At 40.0% G+C, this 18,811-nt stretch overlaps 2 protein-coding genes and 1 long non-coding RNA gene across 9 annotated transcripts in view; 2 read left to right on the top strand and 1 right to left on the bottom strand.

The window, feature by feature from the left end:
• The window catches only part of cgnb (cingulin b), a 67,846-nt gene that overhangs the window by 17,238 nt on the left and 31,797 nt on the right, over nt 1–18,811 (bottom strand). The window lies entirely within an intron of this gene.
• The window catches only part of LOC123977204, a 61,062-nt gene that overhangs the window by 22,971 nt on the left and 19,280 nt on the right, over nt 1–18,811 (top strand). The window lies entirely within an intron of this gene.
• Nucleotides 5,199–17,731, top strand: LOC123977202 (protein 4.1-like). Of its 2 annotated transcripts, none has more exons than XM_046059774.1 (5): nt 5,199–5,397; nt 5,697–5,798; nt 8,788–8,868; nt 9,049–9,168; nt 16,620–17,731. In XM_046059774.1, the coding sequence occupies exons 1-4, from the start codon at nt 5,275–5,277 to the stop codon at nt 9,145–9,147; spliced, it is 405 nt and encodes a 134-aa protein (XP_045915730.1). In that variant the 5' UTR covers nt 5,199–5,274; the 3' UTR covers nt 9,148–9,168; nt 16,620–17,731. The 2 variants fall into 2 exon arrangements, with proteins under 2 accessions (XP_045915730.1, XP_045915729.1); XM_046059773.1 differs by having other exon boundaries at nt 5,682–5,798.

Raw genomic sequence — 18,811 nt, 5'->3', positions numbered from 1 at the left:
GTCTTAGAGCTGACCGAATAATGTAAAAGTATTTTTGTATGACTTGAAATGTGTTGAGAGTTATTATAATAATATAATCTGTTGATAAGTACCCAGTGTCATAATTTCACGTCAATAGTGTTCAGGTGTTTTGAGTAAAAAGAAAAGCAGGAGCTGAAGAGCTGGAAGCTGGAGCTGTTCTCTCCTGAAGAACTGGACACAGCTAATCACATCTGGAGGGTTCTGCAATCAGCTCCTCTGGCACCTGTAAAGACAACAGTTGGTAGACAGTTAAGCAGCTTCTTCCAAAGAGCCATAAAGCTACTGAACTCTGAGATCGCATCAGCATGATAACCTCTCTGGCATGTGACAGTAATTAGGGGTGGCAATGTGAAATACACCGTTTACTAATATGTGCAATATACGGTTTTCTGCTGGACACTGTGCAATAATAACTACTCAAGTCAGATGTTATTGAACGTTTATTATAAGGATCTTATTTTATATTTCTTATTGAACTGTACTACCTTTTTTGGCAAATTCTAATCCACCAAACAAACTCAGAGGCGGCTCTCACACACCTAATTTCTCGCTTTAACTAAACCATTGCCCTAGTTACAGCCCAGCTACCTGTCTGCAGGCATAACGCGCTTTATATGCTGACAAAAAAGGTGGATGAAAATCTCTGCAGGTAGCCTACAACAGCTGTTCTGCCAAATTATGCATCCACCTCTTAAGCTTCCAGAAACGTCGCTGATCAAACGCAGTTATCACCTCAGATTGTTTGCTGAATCTCAAGGAATGCTACATCTACTAAGTGTATTAACTTATTGATGACTCTAAACTGCCTTTAATATGTACTTCGAATCAAACATCCCCACAGATGAACCCCACAAAGAATAGTATAACGTTATCGTTATACTCTCTCTTGTTATACGGCTCTCCTCGGGAGAGACAGCTAGCTCAAATAGTGCCATCGGTGCTCCTCGGTGTGACAGTTTCAGGCAGAACTCCGCAGCCATCAACTCTGTGGACAGTAACATGAAGTTCACACAAGAAGATGTCCACAACAACAGTTTGGCCTGCAAATTGGTGTGTACAGAAAACCCCCACACACAGACCAATACCTACTCTTCGATTCCCACCACCCACTGGAGCATAAGCTAGGGGTCATGAGAACACTGCACCACAGAGCGGAAAACATACCAACAAGCGCCCAAGCCAGAGAGAAGGAACAGAACCACCTGAAGGGGGCACTTACAGCCTGTGGATACCCTAAATGGACCTTTGTGAAAACAGCCACAAGATCCAAGAAGAACAAAACTACAGGGGAGGAGGAAAAGAAGGTCAAACGCAACAACATTGTGATTCCATACGTGTCTGGAGCATCAGAGAAACTCAGGAGGATTTTCAACAAACACAACATCCCTGTGTTTTTTAAACCCAAGAACACACTAAGACAGATGCTGGTACACCCCAAAGACCGCACACCCAAACACAAGAAAAGCAATCTAGTGTATGCGGTCCAATGCAGTGAGGAATGCACAGACCTGTATATTGGGGAGACTAAACAACCACTACACAAACGCGTGGCTCAACACAGAAGGGCCAACGCCTCAGGTCAAGACTCTGCAGTCTACTTACATCTGAAGGACAGAGGACACTCGTTTGAGGACCACCAGGTGCACATTTTAAACAGAGAAGATGGATGGTTTGAAAGAGGTGTCAAGGAAGCCATCTACACCCTGGTTGAGAAGCCGTCATTGAACAGAGGAGGGGGTCTACGTCACCACTTATCCTCCACTTACAATGCTGTCCTTTCATCACTTCCCAGAAAACTCAACAAACGTGACCTATTGGCCTCAGGTGAAGATACCAACGAGGGTCATTCAGTCTTGGCCACAGGTAGTCTTAACGACTGTAACGACTGTCGTCACAGCAACAAGGAACACTAACGAACCAGCGGTATCAATGACCCGGGCCAACGACCCCACTGAGGTTAAATAGCTGAGTTTCCCTGCCAGTCAGTCAGAACTGAAGAAGTCCTTTGGATGAGGGATGAAACGACTTCCAGTATCTTCAACCAAGTCCAGTTGCCCTTGATTTTAACATTCGTTGGTTAATAATGTTGGATTATTGTTTCTTATTTCATGGGCTATTCGGGATTTTTGAGTAATGCTAGTAGCCTAGTTTTTAAAAAGAAAGTATTACATTTCAATAGTTAATGTTTCCTAAGGCAATGAGTAATCCTGTTAAATAATTGTGATCTCAAAATTGACCAAAATAATTAGCAGCCCTACATGAACATTTAATTTAAGTCATGAAATTTGTTGTGTGAAACTGCACCTCTGCCTTCTTTCTGTACAGGCTAATGCTTCATTCAATACATTGTTTCTTTTTTAACTTGAAAAAACTTTTGAAATGTTTTTTTAATTTGGTGAAGAGCGCATTATGACTTGTTTAGGACTTGAAACTCAAAGTTTGAGACTTGACTCGGACTTGTAAAAGACTTAGTCCCATCTCTGCAGTGATATGAGATGTTATGTTTCTGGAAAATGGAACCCAGTGGCAACATATACAGTGAAAAGAGGATGGGGCCCAGAATAGAACCTTGAGGGACCCCGCACGTGAGAGGAGCAGCTGACGAAGAGTGTTCAGCTAAATGAACAGAGAAGCTCAGTCAGGTATAACTGAGCAGAACAGCAGAGTTACCTGAATCCACCGTTAAAAGGAGATCATTAAAAACCATTAAAAGTGCTGTTTCTGTACTATGACGTGGTTTAAAGCCAGACTGAAGCTTCTTCTGGATGCCATGGTTGTTGAGGAATGTTTGTAGTTGTTCAGGACTATTTTCTCCAACACTTTTGAGAGAAAGAGTAGTTTGGAAATAGGCCTGAAATTAGAGAGAATGTCATGATCCAGATTAGATTTTTTGATAAGAGGCTGCACTACAGCATGTTTAAAAGCAGCTGGGACACACCCTGCGCTAAGACATGTATTTATTAAAATAAGAATGCTGGACACACAACAGTATTAAAAACGTCCTTTAAAAGACAAGAGGGAAGGATATCTGAGGGACAATTTGTAGGCCGCAGATTCTGAACTATCTTAGATAGTGAGGAGAATGATACAGGCTCAAACTGCTTAAAGACAGCTGAGTATGTAGGAGGAACTGAAGGGCCTATGGCAGAGGAGTTGGTAAAGATTTTGAACATTTTTCCAATAAAAAATATTTTAAAATTTTCGCATAATGTAGGTGTGGGCACAATTTGAGCTGCATCGCTAGGATTTATAAGGGAGTTTAAATTATTGAAGAGAACCTGGGGCCTATGATTATTGTTGGAGACAATGTTGGATATAAATTTAGTTTTAGCAATTTTTACGGCTCTCTGATAGCTTGCAAGGCAGTGTCTTAGAATTTCTAGGGAGACCTGGAACTGATCTTTTTTCCATTTCCTTTCAGCTTGTCTACAAGTACGCCTAAGAGAGCGGGTTGTGTTATTTAGCCATGGTTCTGAGGTTGGTTTTGGGAGTTTAATTCTAAAAGGAGCAACAGAGTCCAGAATATCAGTGCAGGTGGAGCCAAAGGAGGAAATGAGCTCCTCAGCACTGAGACCACAGCCACCATCCAAGTTACAGAGTTTAGATTCTTTAAAAGCATTTGCAAACTGCAGCGTAGTTGAAGGGTTGATCGCACGCTAACGACGAGTAGGATGACAAGCTGCGATCCTGGAGCAGGGGATGGTAGCAGTGAACAGACAGGTGATCGGATATACCGGTGTTACAGATTTCCTTGATATGGACACATAGACCGCGCAACAGTACAAGGTCCAATGTGTGACCTTTTTGATGTGTTGGGCCAGTCACTGACTGGTTAAGATTGAATGAGTCAGTAAGATTCATAAAATCTTTTGGCAAAGGATTGTTTTCACAGCATATGTGAATATTAAAATCACCAATAAAAAGAAGACGATCACGCTGCGGCACTGCAGGAGAGAGTGTGTATTGTGTGTGTATTGTCCTGCTTGATATTATTAAAAATCTTGCTACATCATCGCTGCAGCTGATCAAGTAGATAACTAACGGCAGACCAAAACAGCCCTTAGGCCACCAGGAAATCTCCAGGTGTTCCCAATGGCCAGTCTGCTAGTTTAGTCTACACAACTTCTTTTTATTTACATGAAGTCATCACTAGCACACAAGACAATAGGCATCACAAATGGACCAATGAGCAAACACTATGTGCAGGTAGTACTCATGGGAGTTGTAGTGTTGTAGTGTCACATTGCAATTTGTTATTTCAGATGCCTTTTGACAAGACTACAATATTTCAACATGCCAAAACGGCTCGTGGGATTGACTGTGTTAACCGCCACGGCTGAAATCCACCTGCATTTGGCTGGTTGGCGGGTGTTAATGTCAAGCCCTGGTTACATCTCTTGGTATAAACATTGCTGAGAAGCTAAAGTTAGCATGACTTGACATGACAAGAAGATAGCGATACATTCAAAAACTTCTGCATAATCATGAAAAACACAATACCTTGTTCCCGTTCAAGCTAGGTGCTTAATTATCATTCCATAAGAGCCTTATATTTCAGAGCGACATTTGATTTTTTCCTGCTATCCGTGCTCATGTCTCAGTATCAGCTTTTTGCAAGATTCCTGTTCTGCCAAGAGGTGCCAAACCATTAAAAGAGGGAACTAATAAAATAAAGCATGCAGGAAGTGGTTACCTTGTTTATTGACTTTCCTAAGAGTAAGTTACACTTATCAAGATGAGTGCAGGTTCTTCCAACACAACAAGCCCTGACAGTGTCTTATTTAGCTAACGCAACTAATATTACAGCAGAGCCCTCATCCCGCTGATGGCTTCATAAGAACATATCATGATGTCAAAGACAGTATAACCATACATTTTAAACACACTTGAACATGGATTTATGTGTGAACTAAATCTTAACTCAATTCTATGTAGTCCATATACATACTTAAGTTACAATAATAACTTGGTGAGTACTCCCTTTCTGGGCTTGTACTAACATTACCTACCTTTGCAGTCAGTATTAATGCATTTTGCCTGCAGACAGAGAGTTCAGTGTTTTCTGCCCACCAGTATGGTGGCAGTTAGAAGCTGTGACGTGACCTGCAGGACCTTTATCCTCAAAGGCTGCTATGTGCAAATGTGTTTCAATTTATTGACATATTGACACTGAGTGTATGATAATTATGTGTGACAGTTTTGTCTTGATAGAGAGTTTGTTGCTGACTGTTTATTTGATCCCTCCAGTCACCCATGCTAAAGACCCAGACAATCACCATCTCAGATATCACCAACTCCCTGAGAGGAAGTGTGACCTACAAGGACATCCCCTTAGTTCACACTGAGACCAAGACCATCACATACGAATCAGCACAGGTGAGAAGAATTCTGGAGAAAAACTTTAGTACTATAGTATCTGCCCCCAAAATATTTTATTTAAATCAGAAAATGGTGGATTAAAGAATGAAAGAAGATATCAAGACAAGACAATTTGACCAGACATGCAAGATGAACATTTTGGTTGGCAACAAAGAAAGTTGTTAGTAGGATAAAGATGTCTTACAAATTACAAATCCCACATACAAACAATAGAATAAAGATAATTGTTGTTAATGTTTTAAATAATAATTAATTTGAGGTTCTTGTGTAACACTTAAAAGGTGTCTCTCCCACAGCCGGTGGACAGCCTGGCAGAGAGGGACTCAGGAGTGCTGCTGAGTGCCCAGACCATCACCTCAGAGACCATCAGCACCACCACCACCACCCAGATCACCAAGGTCTTCTCACTTCACTAAGAGCTCCCTAATCAGTCTATACAGATCAATGCAGTGATTTGATTTGCCACCATGCTGTGATGGATCCCTACTTTGAATCACATGGGCCATTGACCCTTCATGATACAATATTTAAGTAACTGCTAGAGAGTGACAGAGGAGACTGTAAATGGCCTGCCACTTCTTCTCATGAAAAACAGGAACACTTTTTGTTTTGGTTATGATTTGGGGTTTTTAATGTCAGCCATACAGTCCTCATGTGAATTGTTTACATTGCAAGAAACATCCTTTTATCTCTCCCTGGCATTAATAAAAGTCATGCCCATGTTACCTGGCTAGCCTCTATTTTATTAGCCTCTACTGCACAATGTGTTTGTCCTATGATTTTCTTTCATTGTTCTTTGAGAAAATTAACCATATGGGTGTCTGCTACTGAAATTACTGGTAAAGAAACCTCTATTAACAAACTTAGACATTTTAATATCCACAAGAAAACACTTGTGGTTTTTTACTTTTGTTGTCTGATGTTTTATTGATTTTTATGCCAGGGTCCTGACAGGAACCACATTTCTTTAGTTGGAAATACAAATATCTTTTAACTAGAACCTAAAAATTGAGTACCTCATTTAAGATTTAAAGGTCCAGTGTATAATATTTAGGAGGATCTATTGACAGAAATGCAATATGATATACATAACGATGTTTTCAGTGGTGTATAAAGATCTTCCATAATGGACTGTTATATTTTTATTAGCCTAGAAGGAGCAATTTCTTTCTACATAGACCGTGGGTCCACTTACATGGAAGTGGCCATGTTGTGCCGCCATGTTTCTACAGTAGCCCAAACGGACAAACCTCTCTACAAAGCGCATTTCACCACTACGTTGAATACGTATAAATAAGAATCTGTAATTGTACTAGTAGTAGTAGTAGTTGTCGTCGTCGTCATCTGGTTCATTCAAAAGTAAGAATCTTGGTGAATTTTTTCCTCCGTGAATCTTTATTGCAAGAAGAGGAATAAAGTGTAAATAGGACATAAAGAAGTATACAGAACAGTATACAAAAATATATAGGAAGACACAAATAAAAACTTTGCCATGTAGTCTATATTATATAAAGATATTAAAAGAGGACTATATGCAGTTTCCACAGCCTTTGTTGGATTTAGAAATTAAATTGATATAATGTACAACGTGTTTTTACTGCTGAAATTACATTTATGAATGTGGAATTTTGCCATTAGAATTAATACATTTATTATAAAGTATTTTTTTCTTTTTATTTGATATTTGTCAGTGCAAAATCTTTAAGGTCAATGATGAATCTGCTGAAGTTAAGTTGAAGAAAATTTTGGTACGGGAGTTGCCGATTTGTTGACGTCATACACGTAGAAACATGGTTGATGGTAAGAAACTTATGATTCGTGTCAAAACACGTACTGCATATATTGCTAACATGTAATTTGTAATATGGTTATAACGGTTAGTTTGCTGTCCATGTAGAGTAGACTAGATTTTTGTGTGTTGTTTATACACCCTGATAATGCTAATCCAACACATCTTTGTAGTAGGGCCCATGTTGATTCCACATTCCAACAAGAACACAGTAAAGTCGGAAGAATGACTTCAGAACACGGGAAACAGAACCATCTGTGGATCATGTGAATGCACAGTGAGCCGTTGGTTGCAATTCGCAACCCTCACAACTAGACGCCACTAAAACTTATTTCTGAACTTTTAAGAACTATCAGTTTTTAGATTTCCAAGAACTGCAACTGCCTGTGAAGTTGCTGGGTACTAACAAAATAGTTATTGTCTTTGTCTAATACGTCTTTGTTGTGTGATGCTGAAATGTACCGCAGTAGATACACATTTGGTCAAGATGTACTACATATGAGACATCAGAAACATCAGTGACATGAACTCTCTCCCTATAAAAAAAATACATGCAAGATAACTTGGCCTGAACATTTGGGGATACAACCAAATGTTCAACCAAAACAATAAGTCACGTTATGAAGACAAGTTACACTGTTGCTACATTGATATATAAATATTATCCATCATTCTCCTTTTATTTCTATTGTCATGGCACAGGTAGTACTGCTAAAATGATTTGTTGTTAGGTCTAGGGCAGAGATTTTCAAACTTTGAGGCGCACCTCCCAGGGGGGCAGGGACGGAGACATGTAAAGCAAAGATACTGTGTGATGTGAAAGGAACAGGTGGTGTTCTAAAAACAACTGAAACTTAGTTACTGTAGGCTAATTTGATCTGCTTATCAATACAGTCAGCTGCAGCAGTGGCAGGGACACACAGCTCTTGGAGGCAATTAAGGTACTTTTGAAACCCTAAGCATCCCACTGGCGCAGTTTGCATAAAATTCTCTCCTTCTGAGACATAACTCAGTCAGATACAGAGACATAATTTTATATAATTTTTACATTCAGTCTTACATTTCCCCAGTATATGATTATCTGTGATGTCCAGCATGAATAAACTTCCATAAATCCGCATAGTAAAAAGACGCTCCTTATAACTTCAGAACTTGTATGAGAATCATCACGTTTAAGGTTTCTACAGTATCAAAGTCATGCAGTGGAGTGCAGCTGTCTGTACAACCATGGGAACATTGCAAACAACCTCTGCTATTTCAGCATACTTTTAATAGTGCCAGTTAAAGAAAATATACACAAATATAGGCTAAAAAAGTGGGGCTCAAGTTGTAGGCTAGAGCATAACTCACTGAATCCATGGCAACATTTTACACTGTATCTCAGCAGTGAGTATACATCAGCATGTCATGCTGATGTATACTCACTGCTGTGTGTAGTGTAGTTCTTTATTCTTTTTTTTTTTATTAAAATGCATGAACGCTCTCAATTTCTTAAATAAGACATTGTTTTACCAATAGCACAGGATAACAAAGATGGATTTTGGTTATGCATGTTTTTCCTAGCTTGTATTTTAACTTGTGTTGTGTCTCTGTTGTAGACGGTGAAAGGAGGGATCTCTGAGACTCGCATTGAGAAGAGAATTGTCATCACTGGAGACACTGAAATTGACCATGACAAGGTGAGTAATGTAAATGATAGAAGAGGAGAATTATTTTTTCATGCTTTACTGTTTACACAAAGCTCTGGAGTAAAGTTAAATTGTAGCTCATAAATTGCCACATGCATGTCTTTTCAGTTATAATGATTAATCATGTTCTACTTACTAAGCCTGGATTGTTGTTCTTCCTTCACTCCTCAGGCTTTGGCTCAGGCCATTAAAGAGGCAAAAGAGCAGCACCCAGATATGTCTGTTACCAAAGTGGTTGTTCACCAGGAAACAGAGATCACCCCAGAGTAAGACAGACCTATCCTTTGGAAGGTGAGTTTCCCCCCTTTACCCATCTTCACCCACCCCTTCACTGCATTAAAAGATTTTTGTCTGTGTAACCTGCCTTGAATCCCACTAATCCCTGGCAGTTATCGGTCATTTATGGCACCGCACATTCACATTTGCCTGTGCTTAAAAACGTCAGAAACGTACCCACACAAGCAGGGGGGAGGGGTGGTGTCGGGGGGCTGGCGGAGGTTTTAACGACTGTACATATAAACAGCAGCAGATCGACCTGGCTTCCCAGTCATTAGATCAAATCAATAACATCACCAAATCATTAGTCACATGTGATTGGTTGGTAGATCTGTCGCTATTGGTCACCCTGGGCCTTTATAAATACAGGCTTCGGTAAACCCCTCCCTAATGACCCACACCATGTAAATCCGGAGACCAAAAAGGATGTGACCACCTCGTTATAAGGTGAGCGCAGTCTGTGACAACAAAAGTACGGTCAAAGAACAATCAAAATAACTATTTAATTTTAAACAGTACAATGCATGAAGATGAAGACTGATAACTGTGTGCCTTATTAGTATCAGGACAGTGTGCAGACACAAATTCCATCAGAAGTCCCTACAGCTGTTAGAGCCGACTGACAGCTGATCCAGCTCTGATCAGCTGCCATCATCATCAAAAATGGAAGTTGTCATGTGACACTTCAGAAGAAAGGACGTCTCATTTCTCTGAAAACAATGCTCTCTTCGTTTCTTCTCTCCTCACATGGTTTACTTGCGTATCTCCATGCATCCCTGGTGGGAGGGTCTAAGACGCAAGCGAGGGAAACGGATGCAGTTAAGAGAATTGAAATGCACATATACATCCAAAGTTTAGGAGCTAAAACCTCAAAAGTATCTCCTTTGTCTTCAGCGAGGAACAACCAACCAACCCTGACCAGAGGACATCATAGTACTACTGGTACTATAGCAAGGCTAAAAAAGTCATTACAAGAATCTTGAATGAATTTGATGGTGTTATCTGAGACCTTTTGGAGGACTTAGTCAGAAGCTTGGCAGCAGCATTTTGGAGCACTTGTAAGCAGTTCAGGGAAATCTTACTAAGGCCGTTGAAAAGGGAATTGCAGTAGTCAAGACAGGAGGAAATAAATACATGCATCATTTCCATCTCAGCTCAGGATACAATGGGCCTGAGATTAGCAATGTTCCTTCGCTGGTAGAATTGGGAACGAACCAAACAATTTACATGCTGGTCAAGACTCAAAGCCTGGACCATAGAGGTGCCCAAAATGATGGGGGTAGGTTCAACAGGAGGGGATAAAGAGAAAAACTTTTCCATCTCCTTTGGAATAACAATTTACCAGAAATTAGTCACCTACATTACCATAAACATAATAAGAATTGCAGGCAGGCTAATACTGAATGACAATCCATATTTTAGTGCAAATGGGTTCCAAATGAAACCTCTTTACAAAATGTAAAAGTGGGTTTCAAATTGTGCTGACAAATTAAACCAAGGTCTTAAATGTTTTCACTACATATGGTAAGTGGTGAATAAATAATCTGTCACTTGATAACATTATTTAATTGTCCCTTAACAATGAGCTAGCTTGACAATTTTATGATGTCACATAACTTTCTCGGTTTTTGAGGTGGACAGAAATTAGCAGCTGCAAATTAGAAGTCAATTTAAACATCATAAAGGAAATAGTCACTAGCATGCAAAAGCATATCATGTGCTGTAATAGCTAACAGCACGTAATCTCTTTGCATGTTTACAATAGCTACTACTCAATATACTGACATGTTTACAGCAGCACAATCAGTGCTTGAAGTGGGCCCAAACGCCCCAGTATGCAATACCGGCATCTTGGCATTTTACTCTTTGATGTAGTGGGACATTTTCTTGCATACCGGGACTTCTTCCAAGCTGCTGGTAATCTCCTCTGTCCTCTCCATATCAGGTTCTCTGGGCGCTACGTGACGCTTACCTGTTCAATACCTGTACAAATGAAACAATGCAATATGAAAACATGCAATGCAATTGAAATATACAGCCCCCTCCAAAAGTATTGGAACAGTAAGGCAAATTCCTTCGTTTTTGTTGTTCACTGAAGACATTTGGGTTTAAGATCAAAAGATGAGTATGAGACAAGAGTTCAGAATTTCAGCTTTTATTTCCTGGTATACACATCTAGATGTGTTAAACAACTTAGGACATATCACCGTTTGTATTAGACCACAGCATTCTTAGGTGAGCAAAAGTAATGGAACAAATAATCTTAATGTTATTCGTAAATAACATTTAATATTTGGTGGCATAACCCTTGCTTGCAATAACTGCCTCAAGCCTGCGACCCATTGACATCATAAGAACTGAAAGAAGCTGCAGTAAAAGCCTGGAATAGCATCACAAATGAAGAATGCAACAGTTTTGTTTGTTTCGGGGTGTTTCTCCCTTCAGTCTCCTCTTAAGGAGGTGAAATGCATCTGTTGGGTTAAGGTCAGCTGATTGACTTGGCCAGTCTAAAACCCTCCACTTTTTCCCCTGATGAAGTCCTTTGTTTTGTTTGGCAGTGTGCTTTGGCTCATTGTCCTGCTGCATGATAAACTCCCCATTAGTTTCAATGCATTTCTCCGTAAATTAGCAGACAAAGTGTTACTGTCCACTTCTGAATTCATTCTGCTGCTACCATCATCAGTTACATCATCAATAAATATTAATGAGCCTGTTCCAGAAGCAGCCATGCACGCCCAAGCCATGACATTACCTCCACCATGCTTCACAGATGAAGCTTGTTTGCTTTGGATCATAAGCACTTTCTTTCTTTCTCCACACTTTGGCCTTTCCATCACTTTAATTAATTTTGGTCTCATCAGTCCATAAGATTGTGTTCCAGAACTTTTGCAGCTCATCTCTTCTTCTTTGCAAATTTCAATCTGGCCAATCTTCCTGGTGATGAGTGGTTTGCATCTTGTGGTGTGGCCTCTAAATTTGTGCTCTCTGAGTCTTCTTCGAACAGTGGGAGGGGTCTTTGAACATCAGGACCTGGAGGTGTTCACGGACAGTGTATTATGCTACATTAGGAATTGCATAGACACTGTCACAGTGGACAAACGGATCTGGGTCTACCCCAGCCAAAAGCCATGGATGATAAAGGAGAGGAACACTGCCTTCAGGTCCAGAGACAGGGCTCTCTACAGCACGGCCCGAGCTAACCTAAAGAGAGGCCAAATCAGATTACAGGAGGAGGATTCAGGAACACCTGGGCAGTAACAGCAGGCAGGTGTGGAGTCCAGCATCTGACCAACTACAGGGCCAACCTTGGAGCTGCTGAAGGAGTTGAACCTCTTTTTACTGCACTGTCCCACCTGGAGCAGCAGGGGAGCTATGTGCGGATGCTCTTTGTGGATTACAGCTCAGCATTTAATACCATCCTCCCACACAAAATAGTGGCCAAATTGAGGGACCTGGGGCTTCCACACTCCTCCTGCACATGGATCAACAGCTTCCACTCTGGGCGTAGACAGAGGGTCAGATTGGGCCATCAGACATCTACGGCCTTAAGCTTCAGCACCCCCCAGGGCTGTGTGCTGAGCCCCCTGCTCTATTCCCTTTATACATATGACTGTACCCCCACCCACCACAGCAACACCATGGTGAAATTTGCTGATGACACCACGGTGGTGGGGCTCATCTCTGGGGGGGACGAGTCTGTCTACAGAGACAAGGTGGAGCGGCTGACAGTGTGGTGCAGCAATAACAACCTGCTCCTGAACCTGGAGCAAGAACACCTCTGAGCTGCTAAAAAAGGCCCAGCAGAGACTTTATTTCCTGAGTGTATTCAGGAGGAACAACATCACAAAGATGCTGTCTGTGTTCTTCTACCAAGCCTCCATAGAGAGCATGTTGACATAATGCATGTGCGTGTGGTACACCAGCTGCACAGTGGCTCACAGGAAAGCGCTCCAGAGGGTTATCAACACCGCACAGAAGATTGTTGGCTGCCCTCTCCTCACACTGGAAGAACTGTCTCAAAAAAATCTAGAACATTCTAAAGGACACCTCTCATCCAGGCCATCCCCTGTTCAAACCAGGCAGATGGTACAGATCCATCAGGGCAAAAACAAATAGACTCAAAAACAACTTTTACCCATCTGCAATTACTGTAATTAACGCTGCTAAAGTGATCTGAACTGATTGAGGGATTGGTGCAATAAGTGTGACTGTGTATGTGTATATGAATGCCTGTTCATGCTGCTTTTTAGATACTATTTATTTACTATCTTTAAATTATATTTTAAGAATGATGCACTGGCTGGTCAGCACTTTGACATTTTCGTTGTTACATGTGACAATGACAATAAAGTTTTCTATATTTTATATATGGATTGTGATACCTTCACCCCTGCACTGTGGAGGTCATTGATGATGTCACATACTGATGTTTTGGGGGTTTTCTTCACAGCTGTCACAATATTTCTGTACTACTGTAGTTTTCCTTGGCCGGCCTGTTCGACGTCTGTTGCTCAGTACACCAGTAGTTTCTTTCTTTTTCAGGATATTCCAAATTGTTGTGCTTGCTATGCCCAATGTTTGTCCAATGGCTCGGGTCGATTTTCCTTCTTTTCTCAGCTTGACAGTGGCTTGCTTTTCTCCCATAGACAGCTCTCTGGTCTTCATGTTGATTTATCCTCTTTAACAGGAAATGCAGTCTTTATAGGTTTGAACCAAGGATGAAAACTTAGACTAGTCATACAGAGCTATTTAATGTTTGGACAATCAACCTAAAAGGCAACACCTGGGCAACAAGAAACATCTGTTAGTCACATGTTCCAATAGTTTTGCTCACTTGAACAATGGGTGGGTTCAAACAAAGGGTAGTATGTCCTGAGTTATTTAACACATCTAGATGTGAATACCAGGAAATGAGAGCTGAAATTCTGAACTCTTGTCTCATACTCATCTTTTGATATCAATCTTCAGTGAACAACAAAAACAAAGGAATTCGCCTTACCATTCCAAAACTTTTGGAGGGGCCTGTATATACAGGGACTAACGAGCAGGGCGAGAGCAACACAGATGACAGAGATGAGGCTAATGAGACACAGGCAGGCAGAGAGACAGCAGGGGAAAACAGAAAGACACTAACAGGTTGCAAAACACAAGGCAAGACTAACTGGAACTCAAAACCCAGAACAGAGAAGACAGACCAAGTAACTGAGGAATACAGGCAACTCCACAAGATAGAACAGACTAAGATGGCTGAACAGAACAGAACAGGAATGACACCGAATGATCATAACCAAATGAAACTAAAAACAATAACCAGGTAGAAAAATAATTAAACAACAAATAAGGCAGGCACTGATAATATCAAAATAAGATGGACCAGATCAAAATATAAATAACAAAATCCAGAACACAAGTAGACAGATCACAAATTATACAAATAACCTACAACCATAAGGGAAAACAGACTGAACTGGGATCAGGAGTAAACACTAAGACATGAACTAAGGCACTGGACTAAGAACTGAGACAAAGAACTAAAATGCAGGACTAAGACTTAAGATGAGACAAGACAGATTCTAATTAAACTTAAACATGCAAATGAATAAAATAATAAACAAGGCTACACAGAAAAACGCAGAACCAAAAACAGACTTAAACAGGATCAACAAAACAAAGAGCAATCATGGGCAAAACAGTTGAACACAAGACATGGAACCAAAACAAGACCAGAATCCTTAGCTCATAACTCATATTATTTAGTCTTATTTCTTGCAAAGGCCGTAAAGCAGTCAAAAGTTGCCATTTAATGCTGTAATATGCACTTTTGCATTGTTATTTATGTTCATATATTTGTTAATATTATTTGTCTGTTTTATTATGATAATAAATTTCATCACATCTTTGTAAAATTATAATAGATAAACTCGAAGGTTATAGAAATTCAACTTAATGCAATCTCACTCCACTGTTGCATGATTTCAAGACCGCCCAAACCGAGACCAAGTCAAGACCAAAGACCAGAGTTTATCGAGACAGAGACAATACCAAGACTTTTAGGGGCTGAGACCAAGTAGAGACCAAGACCAAGGGAGGGCAATACCGAGTCAAGATCGAAACCAGTTCCCCACATTACATGACAGACAATAAAATGTGGAACGTGATCATAGGTACTTTTTACTCAAATTGATCAAACCTGGCCTACAAACACTAGTCTACATACGTGGACAGTTGGTTTTTGGTGTATAAAAACTACATTTTACTCAAAATTTATTTATATACTTTACTGCACAAGCACATACTATTTTTTTTCTATCTTGATTGACCTCCTTGAATAAAAGTTTTTCACAGATATGCCCGAGGCATTTAGCACATGGCCATCACAATCGGCTATCTTGGATTGATGAGGTCATCAAGCAATAACAAGAGAGTTACCACTGTTACAATGTTGCTATCAATCAACTGCCACTGTCCTCAAATGACTTGGAGAACATAACCATCATATAGTAACCCAAAATTTAGTTAAAATTACATCGACAGTGTGGCTGAATAATCCAGTGGAATAAGATCTTGCCACTTCCATGCTCCTTTCATTTCCAAAGGTTGTCAATTTGAATCCTGCTAAGAGGATAGTGGTGAAGCCTGGCCAGAGTGGCTAGGAAGGTGGTAGGTAGGCAGACAAAATTTATATACTTATACGTAGGTCAACTCGTATTTTCAGAAGATCTCAGCAAAACTCAGGATGTCTTACTGGCAACAAAATACAGAGTGCGGACACAATGTAGTACCAAACCACATCCGAGGTTCCTTCCTAGACCAACAGAGATTCACTAGCTGTCCAAATAAGGTTATTGTTTCCCCCTTTAAACATGTGGCAAGATTCTATTGTCTATGTTTTGTGTCATTCAAGTTACATGCAACACAGACAAGCACATAGAGCCAGTCAGTCTGCCTATAATAAAACAAAATAAACATAATCTTGACCTTGGGAAATACCTGGGAAATGTATCACAGAGTACATCCTAATCAAGACAGCTGCGTCAGTATGTCAAACAAACAGACAGAGATGAGAGAAGGATTGTGACCTGCTTGTTTTGGAGAGTCACAGTCCTTCACCTTTGGCTTACATTAGCTCAGCAACTGAGCCTAACGTGACCTGGGGAAACCTGTGTCATAGTATGCCTAAAATTCCATCACACTCACCATTAAGTAAATACCGGATTTTATTTGAGAATTTACTGCAGCCATCATTATCATAATTTCAAAATCGAATTTCCATGATCAACTTCCTTTTTACTTCCTAATTATATGTTATGTAATGTAATCACATATCTAATTTTGCTGGTGTTTTCATCTGTTCAAATATGATGTACTGAGAAGTTTGGCTGTTAAAATACACTAATGATATCTTTCTCTTCTTTTCTCTGGTCATCTGTTCACCCCTCTTTTCAACCTACCAATTCTTCAACCAGACCTTAGACTTCTCAGCTGCCCCCACTCCCTCCTTACTTTCATCTCCATCACACCATTTTACCACAGCACCCCCGCCACCACACCCAACTGCACTTCCTTTGACATGAACCACCAGACCACATCAGAGGGAACAAGCTTCTGCGTTGAACTATGAACTTCATGGTGTGAAGTTTGCCCTGAACATATACAGTCACCAGAAAGAGCACTCCTTGTATTCTCCACAATTCTCGTTTGTTCCACTTACTACCAAAAGAACAACGTCTGGACTGATGGAGAAAAAACTTTTTTAAATAGAAAATAATGAATAATGAAAATAAAGTACAGCATTTATAGATTTATTCCTCTCCAATTTGTCTGGAGATTTTAAGAACATTTTCAAGGGCATTTGGTCTTTTAATCTAGAGATTACTAGTACTTTTTTTCTACATCTTTTCATTACATTATAATTGGTTATCAATTACTTGGAGGTCAGGTGTTTTTTAACAGTGTGTTCCAAGCAGTATCACAAAGGGATTGTGATAAATTTTTTGTAGGATTGTACACATCAGGACTCAAGAATCCCTCTAAAATCTTAGCACAGGTTTGGTGTCATTCTTGTACAGCAAATATTTTATTTTCCCTCTCAATATGAAAAAGTATTTTTTCAATTTATTATAAAAAATATTGATTTTATTAAACCATGGGGGCAATTACTCCATTCACCTTATTTAAGGTTCTGTCTTAATATTTTTTTGGAGTGATCATACATCTTTTGACCGTTTTTGTTGTTGTTGTTGTTGTTGTGCTTGTGTTAGAACAGGGCATTATCAAAACCACTGAGACAGCAGTGTACTGAAATGGCCTATTCTGTATTTATTCCCACCTCTGTCTTATTTTTGTGTGTTTTGAGTTTTAGTTCTACTCAGTGTAGTTGTATGTAACTTCCTGATTTTGTATTGAGAGCATTCCAGTCACCGGATCCAGTTTAAGCCATTTCTACTGAGCATGACATCAGCACCTACAGTATTATGTTAGGTATTTTTATATGTTTTACATTTAAAATTTTTCTAATAAATGGGCAGTGTGTATTCATCCTGGAATTTCAATGACAATAAACTCAAACATGACATGAGTAAATTCTCTGAAGTGCTCTGGCGCCCTTGACTCCATAAAGTATGCACCACATGCTGGACAAAAATGCACACTGCACATAGAGCGCTAAAAGAACTCATGGGGCATCCTGAGGATGCTACAGTAGCCCAGGCTATTGCAAAGGGACATACATATGAAACACATAAGGGTATACCGGGTCAGCTACAGTGTGTGATGAGCATGTATGATGTGGCACAACAATGGGCTGCAACATAGTGACAGCTGAGGGAAAAGACTGTTGCTTGTAACTTTCCATTTAATATGAGATCAGCTTCATTAAAGTGTGGTGATAAACTCTTGGCATGTTCATCGTTGAGTGAGTTGTGGGCTCATCAAGGAACCACTGATTATTCTACAGAGAAAGCCTCAATGAAACTTCCGTTGCCTACGGGCATGTAACAATGGCAACGAGTAATCTCTAAAAGGCAACAAATCTACCATAAATGAACATGAAAATCTCACAAATTAAGCAACGTGGAACACTTAGAGTAGTACAAACATTAATGACAATAATTTCTACAATTATACAGTAGAAGAGAGACTGTGGGAAAAATTGGTTTGCACTCAGCATGCTACAATCTTTCCAGCGTGCATGGGTTGGCAAAAGCAGAAATGGGACTGCAGCTATATGTAAATAAATAAGCCAGCCAAAGTTTCTGCCTAGGCTACAACTCTATTTGTCTGGCAGTTTTAGTTACTAGTTGTTCAAATCTATACCCATTCTGTCAAGTGAATATACAGTATCTCACAAAAGTGAGTACACCCCTCACATTTTTGTAAATATATGATTTTGTCTTTTCACGTGACAACACTGAAGAAATGACACTTTGCTACACATCACAGCCATTAATGTCTAAACTGCTGGCAACAAAACTGAGTACACCCTTAAGTTAAAATGTCCACATTGGGCCTAATATTTTGTGTTCACCATTATTTTTCAGCACTGCCTTAACCCTCTTGGGCATGGAGTTCACCGTGGCTTCACAGGTTGCCACTGGAGTCCTCTTCCACTCCTCCATGACGAGATCACGGAGCTGGTGGATGTTAGAGACCTTGCGCT

This window comes from Micropterus dolomieu, linkage group LG09 (assembly GCF_021292245.1).
Source record: "Micropterus dolomieu isolate WLL.071019.BEF.003 ecotype Adirondacks linkage group LG09, ASM2129224v1, whole genome shotgun sequence".
In the NCBI taxonomy this organism is placed as follows: domain Eukaryota; kingdom Metazoa; phylum Chordata; class Actinopteri; order Centrarchiformes; family Centrarchidae; genus Micropterus; species Micropterus dolomieu.
The sequence above is the reverse complement of the archived record's forward strand: the minus strand, read 5'-3'. Positions and strand labels throughout refer to the sequence as shown.